The sequence below is a fragment of the Pogonomyrmex barbatus genome, unplaced genomic scaffold (genome assembly GCF_055798465.1).
Source record: "Pogonomyrmex barbatus isolate J1 unplaced genomic scaffold, ASM5579846v1 scaffold10, whole genome shotgun sequence".
In the NCBI taxonomy this organism is placed as follows: Eukaryota; Metazoa; Arthropoda; class Insecta; order Hymenoptera; family Formicidae; genus Pogonomyrmex; species Pogonomyrmex barbatus.
Genome location: NW_028297099.1, coordinates 7,344,099 through 7,364,330, shown reverse-complemented (window position 1 = coordinate 7,364,330; position 20,232 = coordinate 7,344,099). Strand labels below are relative to the sequence as shown.

The window sequence follows — 20,232 nt, the reverse complement described above, 5'->3', positions numbered from 1 at the left end:
ATGTGTATGTTAGCGTTTCGTTTCGCAAAAGAAGTAAACTAGAGTCGTTACTCGATATAAATACCCATTCTGTTTCGTATCTAATATACTGAATGCGCGAAGCTTTAGTCGTTCAATCGAGGTGAATTATTATTTTTTACGTTGACTTGGGCTTGATCAGTCCGCAAAAAGACGTCGATATACGCGCAAGCATTCGATCTGTGAAACATCTAGGTCTATATATGTATATCCCATGTTCAATACAGACGCTTCTTTTGTACAAAAATGAGGAGAAAAAGAGATATGTAATCGTGAAGCGGTAATAATATACAACGCTTATGAGGGCGTACGTGTTTTTATTTGGAATGAGTCTGTGATGTATCTGGGATTAATAGATTCAACTGTGTTACATACCAGTGCAAAGCGTAGTCTATAGTCCGAACTGAAGATGAGAGAAAGGAGAAGAGCAAGAGAGAAGGAAAACGCGAGATACGTCGAGGAAAATACTGTACAACGCTGTTCTGGCACGCGTGGGCGAATCGAGATGGCGAATCGGAATGTTCTGGCAACCGGGAAATCAACTGTCACCTTGGTGAGGTGGGTTTGAGAGAAAACGGGAAAAAAATTGTAACACTAAGTGTGTTGTACATAGTACATAATATTAATTTCTAAGTTGAGCAAGTAATATGGCTAGATAATCCGTACATGATATTGTATAAGGAGTTTAGGTTTAGTGATAAAATCGACGTAGCCAGCATTTAGGAGTTTAAATAGCCACGAACTGATTTTAGAGGGAAGAAAACAAAATCTTTCCCCTAGGAGAGGACTCTGTGTTCTCTTACTAATAAACGGTAAAAACAAATATGCAGGCGATTAAATTAATGGAATTATCATTCGCGAAGCGAAATTGGATGTAGATTTATTTTATCTGTTTAAACAAATCAGAGAGAAAGAGAGCGAGAGAGAAAGAGCGAAAGAGAAACAGAGAGAATGTGTACGCTCTGACTATCACATACACGACGCACAACACACATATATATATATATACACACACACACACATACACCAATTGCATACTTTTTGTACAGCCTAATTTTATATTTGTAGCTTCAACTATTTTGCGATCTGCGTCTTATTTCTTCGCCACTGTGACACTCGACGAATTCTTCAAACGTCACCGTGAGAGTTACTTCTTTCAATCACCGCGTCGTGAGTCATCGCTTCCGCCAGATAGCACCTCGATTAAATGTATTCCGTGTCGTTTCGTACGACTGAGATATCAAGACTACAGAGATTCGCTGTATAAAGATGACTGCCTATCTTCGCACGCCAGCGATCAGACGATTAGCCCTCGTTCATTTTGTATTTTCGCTTCCTCTTCATATCCTCGATACCGCAAGAATATCCTCGGTAAGAATATCCTGACAGATATTACTCTCTTTTTAATTTATCTTCTTTTCGTTTTGTTTCCTTTTAATTTCTTATTCTCATCTTCCCTAAGCGTCTCGCTTAATAAGAGCAGTTTGTGATGTGAAACTCGTCGGTTCTTTTTAGCCTTTGCCTAGAAACAATGGAATTATATGATTGATTAGATAAATGACATTTAAAAACTTTTAAAAGAAAATCTGTTGTTTGTATAAAATAAGCTAAATCGCATTCTTATACAAATTAATTTAATATGTAACATATAATTGCGATTTATGATTATTATGATTTAATAAAGTTATATTATTTTTTTTTATCACTTTAAAAAGCTCGGTTGTTTCGATATCGATTTTATATGACATCATAGATGACATATAATAATTTTTGGGATGTATAGCTTTATTTTTTAGTTTCCTTTTAAAAATATAATTTTGTGATTCTAAAACTTATAAAATGTATGAAAAACTGAGACATTTGTCCGATTTGTCATGTAGAAATGTAGAATAGTGAAATAACAAATTATTTTTCAGCTATACTCAAGTAACATGATAATTAAGCATGGCTGAAGAATAATCCCTTATTTCACGGATAATAGATCGAATAGATGTCTCAGTTTTTCCGTACATTTTACAAGTTTACAGAATTATTATGTTTTTGAGGGAAAATTAAGAAATAAAATTATACAATGAAATTACTGCATATCTTTTCTCGCCTATGATGATGATAAATCAATATTGCTGCGGCGAAAGATCAAGCCTTTAAAAGTATTAATTTATCATATGCGTTTTAATTATATGTTAACGTATGCTTCGATTAAATATTGCATTGAAACTTTGTAAACGATTTTTTTTATAATATTTAAATTTCGTCTCAGTTTACATAACTCGATCGTTTCTTGGTCTTTCTTATGGCGAAGAGAATCGGTGGGTGCCGCGGAACACTGCAACCTGTGTGCGCGGAGGCGCGCGTCTCCAGGGATTCTTCATTGTACAAATAACTGTTGAGGTCCTGACAAAACCGTCGAATGCTTCCAGAATATTAACGAAGATGGATATGTAAATTGTATAGAGACACACACACATACACACACACACACACACACACACACACACAAATGCAATCACACAACTGAAGCAAATTAATCTAGTTAGCCTGAGGCATGCATAACATTTGCGAACATACAACAACGCGACAGCCGTGGCTCTATCTTCGTACTTCATACTTAGAAGACTTGTCCTCGGCGTCACGTTTCTCCTCCTCGTATAGTACCTGAGCGACACACAGAGCCCGCGTTTAGCGATCGTTCCCACGTCGTCGTCGATGAGGCGCGAGAGTGGTGCGAGGTCCAAGTCCGGCACGAAGGGAAACGTCGAGAGCAAAACGATTAGTAAACGATTAGTAGAGAATGTAAAATATATAACACGAGAACTCTGTGCGTACCTTCAGAACGTCTCTCTCTCTAGCATCACATTTCCTTCACACGTCTCTGTTCTCCGCAAATTTCTTGCGTTCATTTATATATTCCATATATTTAAACTCGTAGATACTCGTCGCAACCCTGCCGGGAAGAGCCGCCACCACTCTGGACGAAATTACTCGCGCGATCGAGGTACGCCTTGACTTCAGGAGCAACTTTCAACGCCCGCGTGTATAAAAAGATCGGGTCTGCGTGTAACATAAAATAATACATAATAAAGCGCAAAACACACAAGGACACGGACACATACACACAGAGGATAGTGAGGAATTAAATCCCCTTCCCCCCCCCCCCCCTTCCCTCCCTCCCCCGTTCTGTCGGAGAGAAGAGAAATTCGACGTGTACATACAATGTGTTTGACATTTAGCGAACATACAGTGAACTCCCTTTCGTCGGTACGTATCTTCAAGAGAGAGAGAGAGAGAGAGATCTTCGGGGTGTCGGGTCTTTCGAATTTGGGTCGATTTTTCGCATTTCTCAACGAACCGTCTTATCTCCCTCTCGCAGATCGAAGGGACAAAATTCGGTGTGTAACAGCGATCCAATTCATTTTTCTTTCCTTAAGCACTCTCGAGAAAACTTTGCGACGCAATAACAAACTAATCTAGTTTTTTTAAAAAAAGTTATATATTTATTGAGACCATCGAAATTATTATATCCGTTTAATTAGAATTATGTATCTGTTACGCAATTATATGTAATGTACGTATAAAATCTGTGTATAATGTAATTGTATAACATGATACTATAATTGTAACTCCGAATAATTTTTTTCTATTATATATAAAATTTAACGGTGATTATTGCTATTGACATTGATCATATAACGATCAAAGTCTAGAAAATAAAATTTGAATCAACCTTCTGCGATGAGTATTTGAAAAAAAAAAAAAAAAAAAATGATTTGGATTGGTTGTTCCCGCGAAATCTCCGATTGCATTCGACTTTTCGAGGGAAATCGTCTGTGTGTGTGTATGAGGAATCTCAGGTACGATGCAGTACTGTAACATATAATAAACATAAGAAATGCGAGAGTGAAACACCGACGACATCTCGGAGAACAATAGAGAGAGAGAGAGATGCGTTTTTCGCAGCGAAGAAAAGACGAAGCGAGATTTATCGCTGCAGCCGATACGAGTATCATCTAGATTAGAGTTTTAGGCGACATGAAAGCTTGCGAATGTCACGTGTATATGTACCTACACTCATTTGTAATACGTCGAGGAAAGATGATCTATTAATTTGTTTCGGTGTGTCTATCGTTCGATCCCTACGACGTAAGACGCGGAAGACGACAAGCCTGTACATAGTGATATGATAACGCCGAGGTACACACAGCTCCCTCCCGATTGTTGTATCATAATAATATAATAATATTAATATTAATAAAAAAAAAATAATAATAATAATAAATGCATACGGCGCGATCGCAGAATTGTCGAGCCCAGATAAAAAGGTAAAGAAGAAAAAAAAAAAAAGAAAAGACGTGAGAAGGGGGAAAAGAAATACGACGAGGAAAGAAGCGAAAGACTCTATCTACGAGAACGTGATTATTATCCACGAAAAAACCACGCTCTGTTAATGCGACTAATTACAAAACAAAGTAACTGAAAATTAATTATATAGCGAGCGAGAGCATACCACGCCTACAGTAAAACTACAGATGTAGCATACACGATAATATTATTATCAAAACAGTTCAATGTAAATTGTTATTTTTGTTGAAATAAAAATCACCTCCGTTATAATAAGGAGCATCTCCTCGCTTTTGCCTTTTGATTTCACTCCGTATTATTATTCCTCTCGAAAGAGAATACGTTATTCTGTTAAAAAAAAAAAAAAAAAGACGAAACCTTTAATAAAATACGGTGTGCGAGAAATAAATTTAAACGAAAAATTAATTTCTTCTTTCTGATTAAATGGATTTTGTTATAAACGTTTACTTTCGGGAAATTTAATTGAGAAGCGAGAAGACACTTCAACTTAAGATACGTATATATCCGGCTACAAGATGATAATTACATCAAATCACTCATTTATTTTTTAATGATTTTATTTTGTACAAAGCGCATATAAAATATACATTACGGACATTCCGTCTCTTCGTTGAACGATAATAAATGTTTATTTTTTTCGTTAAAATCGATCATAAAATATTACTTAAGTCTATATGAATTTATATTTATCTTGAAAACGGGATATCTTCATTTCGCATCCCTCCACGTCAATAAAAGCTCATATTTATTATTTTTATACAAAATATTGTACAATGAGGAGTACATCCAAGGCACTTATACGTGGCAAAATATGCGCGTCGCATTAATAGATGAGACATAGATATAAAATTTTACATAACATTATCGCGGATGCTTAACTAAAACTATATATATTTTATAGAATCAATTTTTTTTATAGGAATTTCTTATAGGTCATCGATATTATAATCGAGCATAATAAATAATATTCAGAACGAAATAAAGAGTACAATTAAAAAATCAGGTAAGTTAAATCATATTTTATCAGGATTTTAATAAATATGTTTTGTCTTCCAATTATTTCAATATCAATTAAAGTATATGTTTATACAACTTAATTCAGTCCCTTTTTTTTGTTTTGGATTCTAAACCAATCACCTAAAGTACATATAATTAAGAACCATCCTGCATAATAGTTATTAATATAAATTATGTAATTATATATGCGCATATATAAATAACACATTTATAATTACATCATAAATTAATTATAGTTCATCTTTTTAGTTTTAAGCATTCTAGACTTAAAATAGCAGCCTTGACTTAAAACTTTATAAATTAATAGAAACAATTCTTTTCACTCAGCAAAAGACGGTTGCATTGTCTTAATTAAGTAAAATACAAAAATCTTAAAACTTATATATAAATTATTGTCTAAATAAAGTTATTATAATTGATAGCTGCCATGTCTGTTGCATACAACAGGTCAAAAATAGTTAATTTTCCAGAATGAGCTATAGATCTTATCTTTTCAAACAAACACACATTAGAATATATAATATATTTCTTATCAGTCTAATCAAAAGTAATACAATAGTATAAACTTTCATCTTGATTATTTATAACTGATATTGCTTGATATAATTATATGCATATTGTGAACACAAATTACAAAGCCAAACTTTTCCTGTTTTTCTTTCATGTTATACATATATATATATATATTTTTTTTAATTCATATATTTAATAAATTAATATATCCGTGCTTTGCAAATCAGGTACGTGAAATAAAGAATATGTTGTACAAGTATATATTATTCACAAATTTAAAATAAAATAAATAAATTGTCCAAAAATGTTCACATATTTTGTATCTGTAAGCATAGCATCATGTTAATGTCTGTAATACAATTTATAACAATTCGTATGATGTACGAATGTTCTATTAAGATATTTCACGAAAAAAAAATTGCTTATCTAGGCAAAATACACGCAGTTTTGTATTGTATTTGTACCTTTAAAACGCGGAGCACGTATTAATTATGAATTATACATGTTCTTCTCATTTAAATCTGAAATTTTTCTATTTTCATCAAAGCATTTTCAAATTAAATAAGAAAGCATTAATGATAATTTTATATATATATACATACACATACATTATTATAAATCATAGTAATTTTATATATATATATATATATTAAATGCAAAAGTTTTAGTCTCCTTTTTTATTTCTATAATATATATAAATCCAGCTGTGCACTACGAATTTTTTTCTATATCTGTGACAGATATTTATTTAATAATATTTACAAATCATCTGCTTTCAATTTTATCTTATTTAGATTTTAAATAACCCAGAATGATGAAAAAAAAACTAAAACCTATATCATATGTAGAAAATTACTGAAATCTATAACAATATATTAATTAAAATCTAATAATAGATTTTATTATTAGATTTTATTAGCAATTCACATTTTATTAGTTTCACATTATAGTTTTTTAGATTTTTTTAGATTTTCTATACGTTATTCAGATTATTAAAGACAAAACACATATATATCTGTGCTTGTAAAATACATGAAGTATTGTTGAGTGATTAATTGACGTTTCATGTACACAATAGATTATTGTGCATACTGATAGAGGTAGTTTTTTTACGCATTTTCAAATAATGAGGCAATAAGTTCTAAAATAAAAATATTAATATTCCGCGCATAATTTTAATGTCATTCAATTTGCCAAACTTGCAAATTGCATAAACTTAATACGTGTAGCAAAAGTATCACAGCATCTTATTGTTCAACTTGCTTTCAAAAATATGTACTTAAAAAAAAAATACTGCGTTTAATATTACTTAATATATTTACGGTTAGTGATTGATGCAAAACTGTAAACCTTAATTCCTCTTCTCGATAGAGTCTGTATGAAAATACTTGCTATTTGTTCGATTTTAGAAATTTATGTTATTTTAATTATCTCTATTAATACAAAATATATAATAATAATTATACTTATTATTTTATATTAAATTTATATTAATATAAAATAATACGAGTATATTTTATATCAACTAATATATAAAAATATATAGCAAATTTATGCATATACCTATAATCTTTTCAAGGCAAGTTTTCTCTCTTTAATAATACATTTATCTCTATCAATATATATATATATATATATATATATATATATATATATATATATATATATACGTGTTATTCGAACAGATCGAATATCGATATTTCGTTTATCATCATTCGTAATACGAGGTGTACAATACATTCCACAAAATAGCTGCAGTCATGAGACCTGTGTAAGTAAACATACTAGCCCACCAAACAACCTTTTCCCAAGTTTGTACCTCGAGATTTCGGAGGACATTTATGCCCACTAGAAGACCTGCCACAGCACCGGCCAAATGAGCAACGTAGCCGATCTGGTCGTTCGTATCGAGCACGTAACGATTGTATACAGCTTGACCGACATCAACGCTTGTTACAACGAGAAAGACTAATAGTTGCAATACAGCAAATTCCATTTGCGACCAGTTCATTATTATAGTCGCCACGTGTGCAGTAATTAATGCATATACTCCGCCCGAAGCACCAGCCAGATAAACCGTTGGATCCGAAACGGATGTACCTAGAGAACCAGCTAGTACTCCGGCTAGGTATATAATCAATACTCTCCACCATTTATGAACCATCTCCAGAGGAATGCCCAACATAATTTGTACCAATAGATTAACGACCAAATGAAAGACTCTATGGAATAAAAAAAGAAAAAGAATTCATGAGCATATCAAAATATTCTAATCTAATGAATTTTAATACATTTAATTATAAAACGAGATTATGATACGTACCCGACATGCACAAACATGTACGTTAGATATCGCCAGGCTTGATACCTCTTGTGCGGATTATAAATAAATAATGTAGCCGCTGGTCCCTCTACAGAAAGAGATTTGTGCTTAATCACATCATACATGAACAAAATGATTTCTATTATCGATATGATAATCATTGCTATGGCCGGTGGTCGACAGCTGTACTCTTCTTCGTACAGCCCATCTGGATAATCGCTAGAGTAGAGAGAAGATTCCGTTATTGTACTTGTTTGTTGCTGTAGATCAGTAAAACGTGCTGAACGGCATCTTTTCGCCCTAATCATAGCAGTCTGAGGAGAATCACCAAAGCTCGAGGGAGGAGGAGAAGGTGGTGCGTGCATTAGAATACTGATTTGTCGCTGGGGATAATACCTCGAACCCATGGAAGATTGTCTCATCGCGCGGCTTGGTCGTTGAGGTATCACAGAGTGCACGTAACGTTGCACGAGGTGTCCAAATATACCCTGCATGTCCTTTCTATGAATCTAAATAAGAAAAAGATCACAATGTGAGGTATTAGTAAATAAGAACCTTCAAAATGTATCTTTTACTAACTAAAGAGAAAATGATTTGAATTTCCATATTCTCGTTAAGAATTGAGAATTGACTAACCATTGCTATGAATTCTGGATACTCCAAATAGCCAGATTCATCCAGATCTGCCTTACGCATTATCGTGCGGACTACCCCGGCAGGGATGTCCTTGGAAAAATCTGGCCCGCGTATCATCGCTTTTAATTCTTGCAGTGATATTTTTCCATCTCCATCGAGATCATATTTTTCAAAAATAGCTTTCCAATGCTGTAAACAATAATTAATAAATATATGTTAATATTTATAAATACAAAGATCTTTAATGAATATTTACAATTTATCAAACTCATATCATTTGTTGCCAACAATAATCAGTGGTATAGAATCAATAACAGAAACACATGTATTTTTCCTTATAAATGAATCATAGTCTTGAGCTAGTTTCATGAGTCATTTGTAAGAAAAGCTTCACTTGTAAGAAAAGCTAAGCTTACAAGTGAAAACAAGTAAAACATAAAAAAAAAAAGATAGAGAAAAAGAGAAATCTTAACAGATATATTCCAATATATTAATTTTAATATACATAGTGAGTAACTATCTTAAATTCTCAGACTATTTGTTTTATGCAAAGTTTAAACAGATTTTAAACAAAGGTTTCATGCTATTAAGGGAATTTATATAAGAAAGATTTGATCAAATTTTAATAATATATTCTATTTTATAAGCATAAATAAAATTCATAAATATATCTAGAAAAATTTCTATTTTGAATTATAAGCTTCTTGAAATATTAAAAATGCATTTTCTAGAAAGTTCACTATTATCAAAGTAAACAGTGCAAATTGAATGTTTGTCAAAATAAGAGGACAAAATGAGAATCCTTGAGTGATTCTAAACAATTCTAAGAAATCTTTGTCTTTTATTCATCTATTAATATTTTAAGAATCCTGTAATTTGGAATGAAAGCTTTTCGAGGGATATGTCTATATGAATTTTTTTTCTTCATTAATAGATATTAATAGATATTACTGGTTACTACTTATCTTATACAAATATGACATTTTTATAACTGATATCCTTCATTTTTGAAAAGATACTCAAAAGCACAGAATAATGCATCTATAACACTGATAACTAATGTCAGTGATAGGATATAAAATATAAGTTATAAAATATAACTTACAGCTTCATTGTACTGCAGTGGGATAGTCACTGCAGTTTCGCCCTCCCGATTAGTCGACATCCTTATCAATTTGAAACTTCTGCAAAGTAAACATCAGATAGTCAGTACACAATCATTCTATGTCTTACCAAAGTTCCGTAAGCATTAATAATAGACACATTTGCAGATCTTAAAGCTTAAAAGCGACATGTTAGGTCTCACATTCTTTCAGGTTTCTGTCGCAAACCTGTTTATTAAGTAAGAACTCTACAAGGTAGAAGTCTGAGCTCGTCGCACCTAGAAGATAGTATCGAACGCCGTGTATCCATGATTGGATGCGGGGAACACGTTTTACCTGACAAACCAGATACGTGAAATATGCACGAGGCAGCTCATACGCTTACATACGCTCGCTCGCTCGCACGAGATGAAGGTGTGACTCGCCCCGTCCGGCGAGATGTCCCGGGGTTACTTTGTTCGACGAGAATCAGGTACCTCCAACCTATGCACACCTACGCCACTCGTGCCGTCAAATCTTACATATCGAGCGATCACTCGGCCCCTCCCCCCTCCCTCCCCCCGATAATGGTCGCGATGACACATTTTTCCTTATCGCAGATATGCGGTGCGGAAAGTTAATAAGAACGACGACGCTGCCGCGTCCTATCGACGACGTCATAATATTACACGGAAACTATGCCGCTTCCGCCTCCGCCTCCATCATCGCCATCGTTCCACCTGCTCGCCACCCGCGCGCGCGGTGCAATGCACCGCTCCAAGAGATGTGCACGCTATCGCCAAATTCTACGTGTGTACAATATATGTGTATATAATATACACACATACACATACCTACAAATGCACCGTCTAACTGTGATTATCCTAACCTTCAAGGTTCCTCGAGCAAATTACGGTCGAGTGACGGCGGGGGAAGGACCCCCCGGGACCACGCTCCGGGAAATCTCGAGGAAGCGAAACGAGGGGGCGCGCCACTGACCTTTACCGCGTCAGTCTCCCTTTCTCCCCGAGATCGAATTTTCCGCGCTCGGCCTTTCGGACGTGGGCAGGCGCACACGCAACAGGTGTCGGTCCGAGAGAGCGGACGAGCGAGCGAGAGAGCGAGAGAGAGAGAGAGAGCGAGAGAGAAAGAGAGAGAGAGAGAGAGCGAACAAGCGAACATTAACGGTACCCGCGATAGCCGCGTCTCCTTGTCAAGATGCCGAGACGATATCCGGGGACACGGGAACGCCAAGAATTTTCACTCGCTGGAAAGTAACTTGACCTACTTCCTTTCCTTTGTGTCCTTCTCTTTTTTTTTTTTGTTTGTCTATCGCAAACTCCGTTTTTACGAATCGAGACCGAATCCGAGACGCGAATTCAAGACTCCGACTTCTCTCAACCAAGCTGCTTTCTCACTGCTCCCTTTTTTCTCTTTCTTTTCCTTTTCGATCGTACAGGATGGATAGACAATAGTCGAGTTTCTTTTTTTAACCGGATCGCTTTGCGTTTCTTTTTTTAGTTCTTCACGAGACAATGCTTTGTATTAAAAAGAAAGAAAGAAAAAAGTGAGAGAGAGAGAGAGAGAGAGAGAGATTTTCTTTATTCGAGCCGCTTATTTGTTTTTTGTAGATACAGGATGTATCCTAGACAATTCAAGGTTTTTGCAATGCGACACACATCGACGTTGTTGTCTCGCTCGTTTATACGGAGAACAATCGTCGAGAGGATCCGTCTGATAGCGACAAGTTACGACATTGATCGTCTCCCGAGGTATTCACGTAGCGCATCGTTCTGACTCATTGGAAACTTACTAATGAAGCTATTAAAAGAAAGAGAGAGAGAGAGAGAGAGAGACAGAGAGAGAGAGAGAGAGAGAGAGAGAGAGAGAGAAGGGAGCCTCTTTACATGCGTGCGGTATGAAAAAATAAATGTGCCTGTCACGATTATGTATTGTTCATGTAAATGCGAATTACAAATGGAGATGTATTTTCACGTTAACTAATGAATATATCTTCTTCTTTCCCGCGGCGGCTTCGAATTTCGCGATGTTGACGCCGTGCCAAACAGCAGCGACGATGTTGCCTAGCGACGTTATGAATCAACAAACGAGCCATCGAGATCATTGACAGTCGCCGTAGCCTATTCAACATTTCGCAGTTACGATTCTGTTTTTGTAACAATAATCAAGTCAGTCAGTGTAATACTGGCTCGCAGCGGCAATTCAAGGATGTCGTGCGAGAAAGAGAGAATGAGAATAGCGGCGAGCTACAGAGTGAACGAACCGATATGTAATTTAAAAATAAGGTGTGTCTTTAATGTTGACTTCTACCGATGTAAATCAATTTTAATCTCGGCTTAATTTACCTTTTATTACCTTTTTCTAAGAATTGGAAAAAAGATAGAAAATAATCCTAAATCAAGATTAAAGCCCAGAACAATCCATTTATCGATAGAAATAACTTTAACTTATTGAAAGTGCCAAGTAATTATTGTTGACCGTTTCCATTTTTCCAATTCATATTTTTTGGGGATAAATACGCATGATGCTCTATTCTCTGATTTTTTTTTTGTAATTTTTTAAATTTGCGTATTTTTACGCATAGAATATATTTTAAGAAGGAAAATGTCCTGTTTTTTTAATTTCAAAATCTTTTTATATTTGAACTTCAATCTATATGAAAAGAATGTAATGAAAACAGTATAAATTTTGAATTATAAACTCTGTTATAATTTAAATTATATAAGAAAATGTATTTTTAATTAAAGCAGAGAATATGGTAAATGTAAATACACAGCTATTATTAAATTATCATTTTCTAACCTTCAAAATAAAAAAAAAATGAGAAACGACAATTTTTCTCAGACTATATTTTACGCATAAAAGAACATGAATTTATAAAATTATAGGAAAATCGAAGGAAAGAGCATTATTAAATTGACGCATGTTTACCTTTTTCTAGTATTAAAAGATAGAATATTTAAATTTTCTGATTTTAATATCAAACAAAATAAAGACAATAATTGATGAAAAGTTCTGAAATCTTGTATCTTTAATTAACGAGAAAAACAATATTAATTTGAAAAATAGAAATAATCAGAGATAACTTCAGTTTTAGTGTTGAGTCTATTAAATATACAGAGATCGAAATTCTAACTTTGAAACAAATTCGGTCATTCGCGTCATGCAAAATGAAATTATTATTTATATTAAATCATATTTTATCCTACGGTACAATGTAGCTATATGTATGTATAATAAAGCTTTGATTTAAACAGGGAGAATTTAGAATTAGATACACAATGTAGAAGATAAGAAGTTGCACTTGCAGAGTTTTCTGCAATATGAATAGCCAAGCATCTGACGGTATTAAATCAGCAGGAGACTTCCGAAGGCGAGAGAAGCTTACGAGGAAGCGGCTATGATATATTGACTCTCTGTTTATCATGTGGATCCATTAGACGCCCATGCATATCCGAGAGTAGGTTTATGTAATCGGATAAACAAGCTCTTATTGTTCCTCATTTAACTTCACGGTATTTTATATGCTTATGAAACGAAAGATTACAAGATGATTATTGAAATGATTACTTGAAATGCGAAAAAAAATTTTAATTTCACACTTATAAAAGAAACATAATAATTTTAGCTCTTATAAAAAGCCCGTTTTTAATATAAATCTCTTTGCGAGGATTAGAAAAAGATTATAATTATCTTGTGATAGGCATTTTAAATAAATCTTCGTATTGTAGAAGAATATTGCATTCCTGACTCCGTAAATATTAATTACGAAGACGCGAAGGTTGAAAAGGCTGGAGGGAGAACGTGATACTTGTCTGATGCGCTATCTGATGTGTGTGTGTGTGTGTGTGTGTGTGTGTATGCGTGTGTGCTGAAATGTTATGTAACTAGCCCGCATGTACGATGGCCATCTTTTCTTCATGTGTCTGATATTTGCAGTGATTAGAGTCTTTGTTTCGAGAATCTTTCAATAAAGAACCTTGTAATTTTCGGAAGTTGATTCATCATTTTTCAAAGAAAAAGAAATATTGAAGAATCTTATAGTTCTGCAATTTTACAATGTCATTTTCCTAGTAAATAAATAACGATGGAAAATTTTCACTTGTTGAAAATTCTATTATCGAATATTATTGCATTTTAATGACGCTAAAAGATCTGATGAAAAACACTGTACGAAATGTTAAAGACTGCAAAGTATTTTTCAATAACACATTTGAGATATTCATCTCTTTTTGTCGCGCGCGTTTATCTTTATATTAGTGGGAAAATTTTAGAATTTCCATTCTTGAAAATTACGTAACGCTATTTGCAGAATTTTAAATTTGCTCGATTCTCCCATAATTAATTTGTAATTGCCAGCATGTGCGTGAATAGCGAAGACGCAGAATGGCGATTAAAATTCTCTTCGTTCTGCGTTCCTGCGGAATCAAGGAATGACTCCCGGGCATCTGGCTGCGAAACTTTTCCAAATTACACCAGATTTCAATTCCGTTGACGTTCATTTGTTGTTTCAGAGTGCGAGTCGTGCAGCAGAAGTCTCCGCTGGCCGAGTTGTTGGCCGAAGAGTCTGAAGGCGGCGAGACCAGGGACTCCAGCTTCTTGGAGGAGGAGGACAGTATTTTTAGCTGGCAGGAGAAGGTGTTCGGACCATTCGAGATCGATTTCTATGCGGATGAGAAGAATTGCCTGACCGATTGTCAGCTGGAGTATCACCGACGCATTCGCGACGAGCAGTTGCGGGGCGCTCGTTTGTACTCGTACACGGAGAACGACTCTTACTATGCCGATGACAATCTCCTCACAGTGCCTTACAGGCAGGGGCATACAATTTAATTGTTAGATATTGCAAATGCATTTTATTCAATCGTAAGAAATTCCAAAATGTTTGTGTATCTTTTTCCTCTTAACGATTTTATTTAAAAAAACTAAACGCAAGACAAAGCGGAAAGGAATAATTAAAGCACCTTTTTAAAAGATTCCCGTATAATAGATCTCCTTTTTTATTTGAGAAATATAGATTTGAAAATTCAGATTATTCGAGTTTATTACAAATCGAATTTATCGAAGTACAAGAAGAAAAATATTATAAGTAATATAGAAATATTATTGAATATGTTTCGCTCCATTCATGTCCTCTTGTTTTCATATGACTTTCGAAGATTTTCTATGCTACTTTTTATTGATTGAGAATTTATCTTTAGATGGATCAATGATTTAATTTATATATATCCTAACTGTTTGACAAATTATTTTGTTACCGCACTAAGGAGAACCTCCTTAAAAGAACGTTTATGAAAACATTTACGATTGCATTTATTTTTATCTATATATTTATAGAATATATATATATATATATATTTTATTTTTCTCTAGAATACAATTTATTCAATTTGGCTCATTAATCCTTTCCATTAATTCCAATGATAATTTTCTTGCTCGCAGGTCGTATCTGTCCACGAAGAATCAGACCGCATTGCCGACCATCCGTAATCGCAAGCCCTTTCGGGAGCGATATAACAAGGACGTGATCGACGATAAGCCCACGAATGACAGAATTCGATCGAGCCATTATCTCTACACCGAACGCACCACCATGCACGTGATGGCCGATCTTTCACGCAAGGATGAACCCGCGAGCATCGGGTCGACGGACTCGGAAACGCTGCTCTGCACCGTGACGTACGACAAGGCGCGGAAACTGCTGACGATTAGCCCCGATTTTACGAACGACGACGAACGCGAGCGTCATTATAGTGTGACCAATAGCTACGGCGTCAAGTTCAATTATCGAATCGAGCACGTTTCCGAGGGGCGAACGCCGCTCGAATCGCAGGAGCACCGCGAGGACGCGCGGCGTGTAAGTATGCAGCTATTTACGACGCGCGTACGGATGATCGGCATACCAAACTTTCGCGTCACCGCGTACGCGCACCGATCAAAAGACGGTCTTTTCGTGGAAAACCCAATCTCGGCATTCCCGAGTGACGTTCCGTTTATTTGTCCCGCAACGCAGTTACATTAATATCCAACAATCCTTTCCGCTCTGACTCATTTCTGTCTCCCCCCCCCCTCTCTCTCTCTCTCTCTCTCTCTCTCTCTCTCTCTCTCTCTGATTTTTATATTTTTTATAATTTATTAATGATTAATTATTTAATTAGTAATGAGATAAAATATACATAATTTTTACAATCTTAATAATTTTTAAGTTACATATCGTACATTATAAAAATAGAAGTTCGAGACTTTTTTTTATTTTTGTTTAAATTAAACTTATTGATTTATTGATTGTTTAACGGTACATTTTGAAACCGAAACAGTAATCGTACTTGAAAGAAATGAAATATATAAAAATTCATTGTCACAAAAACAATTAGGTATAAAGTTCCGTCAATCGTAAAAATTAATTTATTAATTTATTTCGTTTATTAATTTCATTTATCATTTTCTAATTTCAAATCGTAGTAATATGTAATTTATATTTTGATAAATGAGAATTGAAAGTATGAGATACATTACTCCGAGAATAATATTGCACAATGACAAATCTTTGTGTCGCTTTTAGATGTGACAAGACATTCGTCATCGTTACTTAGCGAAAAAGTAAACCGCAAGAGACACGCAAATAATTACGGAATTTCATAACAATGATGATAACTATTGAGAATCATTTTTTGCAATAAATCTTCGGAGGAATTGGAAATTTTGAAGAGATTTCATTAATTATCTTTTTTAATAAATCTTGAGATATAAAAGGTAAGAAAATTGCATCAGCTATTAAAAACCACCAGATTATCGTGACGGTATTAATTAATAAAATTAATAAAATAAATTTATACAAAATATTCAAAATATCAAAAATATATAACTACATTTATGTCATTAATAATAGTATTATGCATAGTGTATATTATTTATTTCGCTTCAAAAGAGAAAAAGGAGAGAGAGAGAGATAGAAAAAAAAACAGTTGTTTTGTTCTTTTTTGTGAGTCTCGATCATGTAATGTCCAAGTCAAGTACGGAGCGGCACGTGGAGAGCGACGGCGTTTATCAAATCACATATTTATCAAATTGGACGGGCGCGATGAAGCAATATGATGTACGCGTTCACCCGTTCGTTTCTAAGCAGCGAGATTGCCGCGGTCGACGCCGGCGAAAAATCACAGGAAATTCGCGATGATACGATCAGAAGAATTCATCACTACTCGATATCAAAGAAATGTCATAAAAAGCGTTATTTGCGCTATCAAACACACAGCTTTGTCGGCGCTCCGAAAGAAGAGAATATAAAAAAGAAATAAAAAAAAAAAAAAAGAAAGAAAAAAGAAGGGACGCTTACGTACCCTACGTAGGAAATTTCTGAGATTTGACGCATCGCTCGGTGCGGATGGAACATCATTGTCACGTCGTTATGTACACTGTAATTCTGTCCCGATGCTCAGCACGGTTTACGGCATCCTCGTCGGAAAATTCTTGTTAGTTCACCAACGTTCTTTCCTCTTTCCGGTCGTCGAGGGCACACCCAACAGTCCTGCGGCCTATTGATTTCCTCGTGGTTTCGAGCATGATGAAACCGAGATCGAACTCTTCTTAATCGGCGTACATGTTCGCGATAATCGCGCGTGTTTGTGTTTCCTTGTGAAGACGCGCACGTGCCGAGTTGACCAGCGTACTTCCTACGATCAACTGAAACTCCTATGGTTCTCCCGTCCGTCTTCTTGAACGCCTCTCTTCCATGAGGCTGTATGTTAGGCGCTATCAGCGTATACGTGTGTATATATATACTGTATATATATATATACAGTTTATACGTGCACAGTGGAGCAGGAATATATCCGCGAACATAGAAAGCGGCTTTCGCATACTATTCGCATGGCAGTGGTAGCCTCACGCCGCTTTATCACTGCACTTCCTGCACAAGTGATGGAATCAGATTAGTGGATTTTATTTCGCGCGCTCTTAGAGATAGTTACGATATTGTAAGCGCGATAATTTACTCAAGATCAGTCTTTTAAGTTTAAAATAATAATCGTTTGCTTAACACTTCCTTTGTCCTATTAAAAGTCCTTCTCTCTTTTTCTCCACTACTCAATTTTATGAATTGATATGAATTAACGTATGCGGTGATTTCTGGAAAAATTTATATTTTTTTCTAAGTTAAATGAGTATATAAAATACTATAGTATACAATATAAAATTGAATATACATATTTAGCTTAAATAAATTAATTGTTAATTGATGGAATATTAATTGGTAATTAATTACATTGATATTAATACATTTTTCATTGCAGGAATTACAACAGCAGCTTGCTTATAAAGAAGCAGAGCTATACAAGGAATTGCAATCACCACCACCAAATATGTCTACAGTATTCATGACCTTGGATATTGTATCAGCCTATGGCTTTTCTTACGACGGATTGTTTATTACCTACTTTATCGATTTGCCGCAACATTGGAGTACAAAGCAAAAAGAAAGGCTGTTTGGCAGAACGCAGAAATCTCTCTTAGAAAATAAAATGGCGCATTTTAGTTATTGCATGGATATATCTTTGCATTATCCCTCAAGTGAATCTGAACAATTAAGCAGTGATACATCACATTGGCCTCGTTTATTATTTTCCGTGGCATCTCTGGATAGTTGGACCAGGTAAATGCATTTGTATACGGAAAGCTACACATTTTTTTTATATTTTTATTTCTTTCATCCGGCTAAAAAATTTCATATTATTTTCGATATTTTCATTCCTTGATAATATGAAATATATTCATGTGTTCATTTGTTTTAATATAGATATCGAATAGAGGGTTACGCGACATTGCCAATACCGATGACACCTGGAAGATACGAATTTACAGTCTCTACGTGGCGTGCGAAAGGAAATATCATCGATACCTTGAGACGATTTTTTGTCGGTGGTTCTTACGAACTCGAGGATATAACATATTGCGGTATTCCAATGACTCACGAGGGCAAAGTTTTAGATAAATCAAATTTGAAAGTTGTACCGAGCGGAGATATTAAAATTTATATGAATGTGATACATCAAAGTAATAAACACACAAAACATTCCAATTATCAAAGAGACGATGCCGATAAAGTGAGCACTGATACGCTCATGAATAACGTTGAAAATGTCCTCGAACAATTTAAAGCAGCTAAAGAACGTATGATACGAATAAGAACAATGACTTCGTAGAGATAAATTATCCTAGCGATAATTATAAAAAGACTGATAATAAAAAATGACTTATTTATCAAGATTTTGTTTCAAATAGTGATATTTATAAAATAATATGTTGTATTTCTAATGTCTTTTTCTACTTTGTATTTTAAAAGGCCAAGACCGATATGTCAGAAAAATATATATATATATATATATATATATATATATATATATATATAAAATACAATGTCTTATACTATTGTTAATTATACTATTGTTAATTAATTTTAATTATCTTTTTATCAAATGTTGGAATCAACTATAAGAATTAAATCATTGTCCATGAATTTGAACAGCTATAAAGCTATAATAATTTTCAAAACTTCATTGCTTTGACTATATATATTATTGTTCATGTGGAAATTGAAGGAATAATACATTGTTTTTTTTTGAAATGAGTTTTCGAATATAATTAATGGATATCTTTCTTTTTAACAAATCTGGAACGCGATTATGTCTTGATTGATAAAGACAAAAAAGAAGACTTTATATATATTTTTCAGAGAGATGTCATTGTAGTTTTATGAAAAACTTGCGATTTTCCAGTCTTATTGTTTTTCTATTGCCAGCTATAGAAAATTAGAATTAAATGCATATACATTAGATTGAAATGTAACCAATCAGAAAAAAGAAAATCAATCTCAAATTTAGTGAATCTTGTACAGATTGGTTAAAGTCCAATCTAATTTCAATTCATCGTTTGATGACGAATTTAAGCATGTGACATACGTAATGATTTGTGACAGAGATGGATGTAAACAACTCACGAGTATTTTTTTTTTTCTTTTATTGCAGGTAATTATGCCTAATCTTCGATCTATAATAGGGTGTAATTGTAGACCGCGAGTTATGCATTTGACGATGAGATGCGCACTTCTCTGTGATTATAAAAGTGCGTTCCATTTGACACTCGAAACGCTCTTAAAATCATCTCATCTTTGCCGCTTTCATTAAATATTAAACAAGGACAATTATTGATCACGGGCGTTGTGAGCGCCATGTGGAACTCACCTCGAGTCGCGCAGCAGTGGTTCTC

The 20,232-nt window shown here is 34.3% G+C and overlaps 2 protein-coding genes across 5 annotated transcripts; one reads left to right on the top strand and one right to left on the bottom strand.

Annotated features, from left to right (window-relative positions):
- Window positions 1-3,661: 3,661 nt before the first annotated feature.
- Window positions 3,662-20,071, bottom strand: rho-4 (rhomboid-4). 4 transcript variants are annotated; one of them, XM_089070703.1, is made up of 6 exons: window positions 19,964-20,071; window positions 17,310-17,878; window positions 9,972-10,050; window positions 8,867-9,055; window positions 8,231-8,739; window positions 3,662-8,129 (listed from the first exon to the last, which is right to left on the bottom strand). In XM_089070703.1, the coding sequence occupies exons 2-6, from the start codon at window positions 17,363-17,365 to the stop codon at window positions 7,619-7,621; spliced, it is 1,344 nt and encodes a 447-aa protein (XP_088926829.1). In that variant the 5' UTR covers window positions 17,366-17,878; window positions 19,964-20,071; the 3' UTR covers window positions 3,662-7,618. The 4 variants fall into 4 exon arrangements, with proteins under 4 accessions (XP_088926829.1, XP_011641216.1, XP_088926830.1 ...); XM_011642914.3 differs by lacking the exon at window positions 19,964-20,071 and having other exon boundaries at window positions 8,231-8,449; window positions 8,627-8,739; window positions 17,310-17,871; XM_089070704.1 differs by lacking the exons at window positions 17,310-17,878; window positions 19,964-20,071 and adding an exon at window positions 10,248-10,511.
- On the top strand, window positions 11,167-19,347 carry Mks1 (Meckel syndrome, type 1). Its single transcript, XM_025218921.2, has 5 exons — window positions 11,167-12,254; window positions 14,484-14,783; window positions 15,412-15,826; window positions 18,261-18,619; window positions 18,764-19,347. The coding sequence occupies exons 1-5, from the start codon at window positions 12,178-12,180 to the stop codon at window positions 19,167-19,169; spliced, it is 1,557 nt and encodes a 518-aa protein (XP_025074706.2). The 5' UTR covers window positions 11,167-12,177; the 3' UTR covers window positions 19,170-19,347.
- Window positions 20,072-20,232: the final 161 nt, after the last annotated feature.

Excerpts from the sequence above, each read along its gene's own strand:
- Mks1 (XM_025218921.2), top strand. The coding sequence starts at position 12,178 with ATGTCGTGCGAGAAAGAGAGAATGAGAATAGCGGCGAGCTACAGAGTG. Across the intron at positions 12,255-14,483 it reads ATATGTAATTTAAAAATAAG|AGTGCGAGTCGTGCAGCAGA; the intron begins GTGTGTCTTTAA and ends TTGTTGTTTCAG. Across the intron at positions 18,620-18,763 it reads TCTCTGGATAGTTGGACCAG|ATATCGAATAGAGGGTTACG; the intron begins GTAAATGCATTT and ends GTTTTAATATAG.
- rho-4 (XM_089070703.1), bottom strand. The coding sequence starts at position 17,365 with ATGATGTTCCATCCGCACCGAGCGATGCGTCAAATCTCAGAAATTTCC. Across the intron at positions 9,056-9,971 it reads CACTGCAGTACAATGAAGCT|CATTGGAAAGCTATTTTTGA; the intron begins GTAAGTTATATT and ends TATTGTTTACAG. Across the intron at positions 8,130-8,230 it reads TACATGTTTGTGCATGTCGG|AGTCTTTCATTTGGTCGTTA; the intron begins GTACGTATCATA and ends TTTATTCCATAG.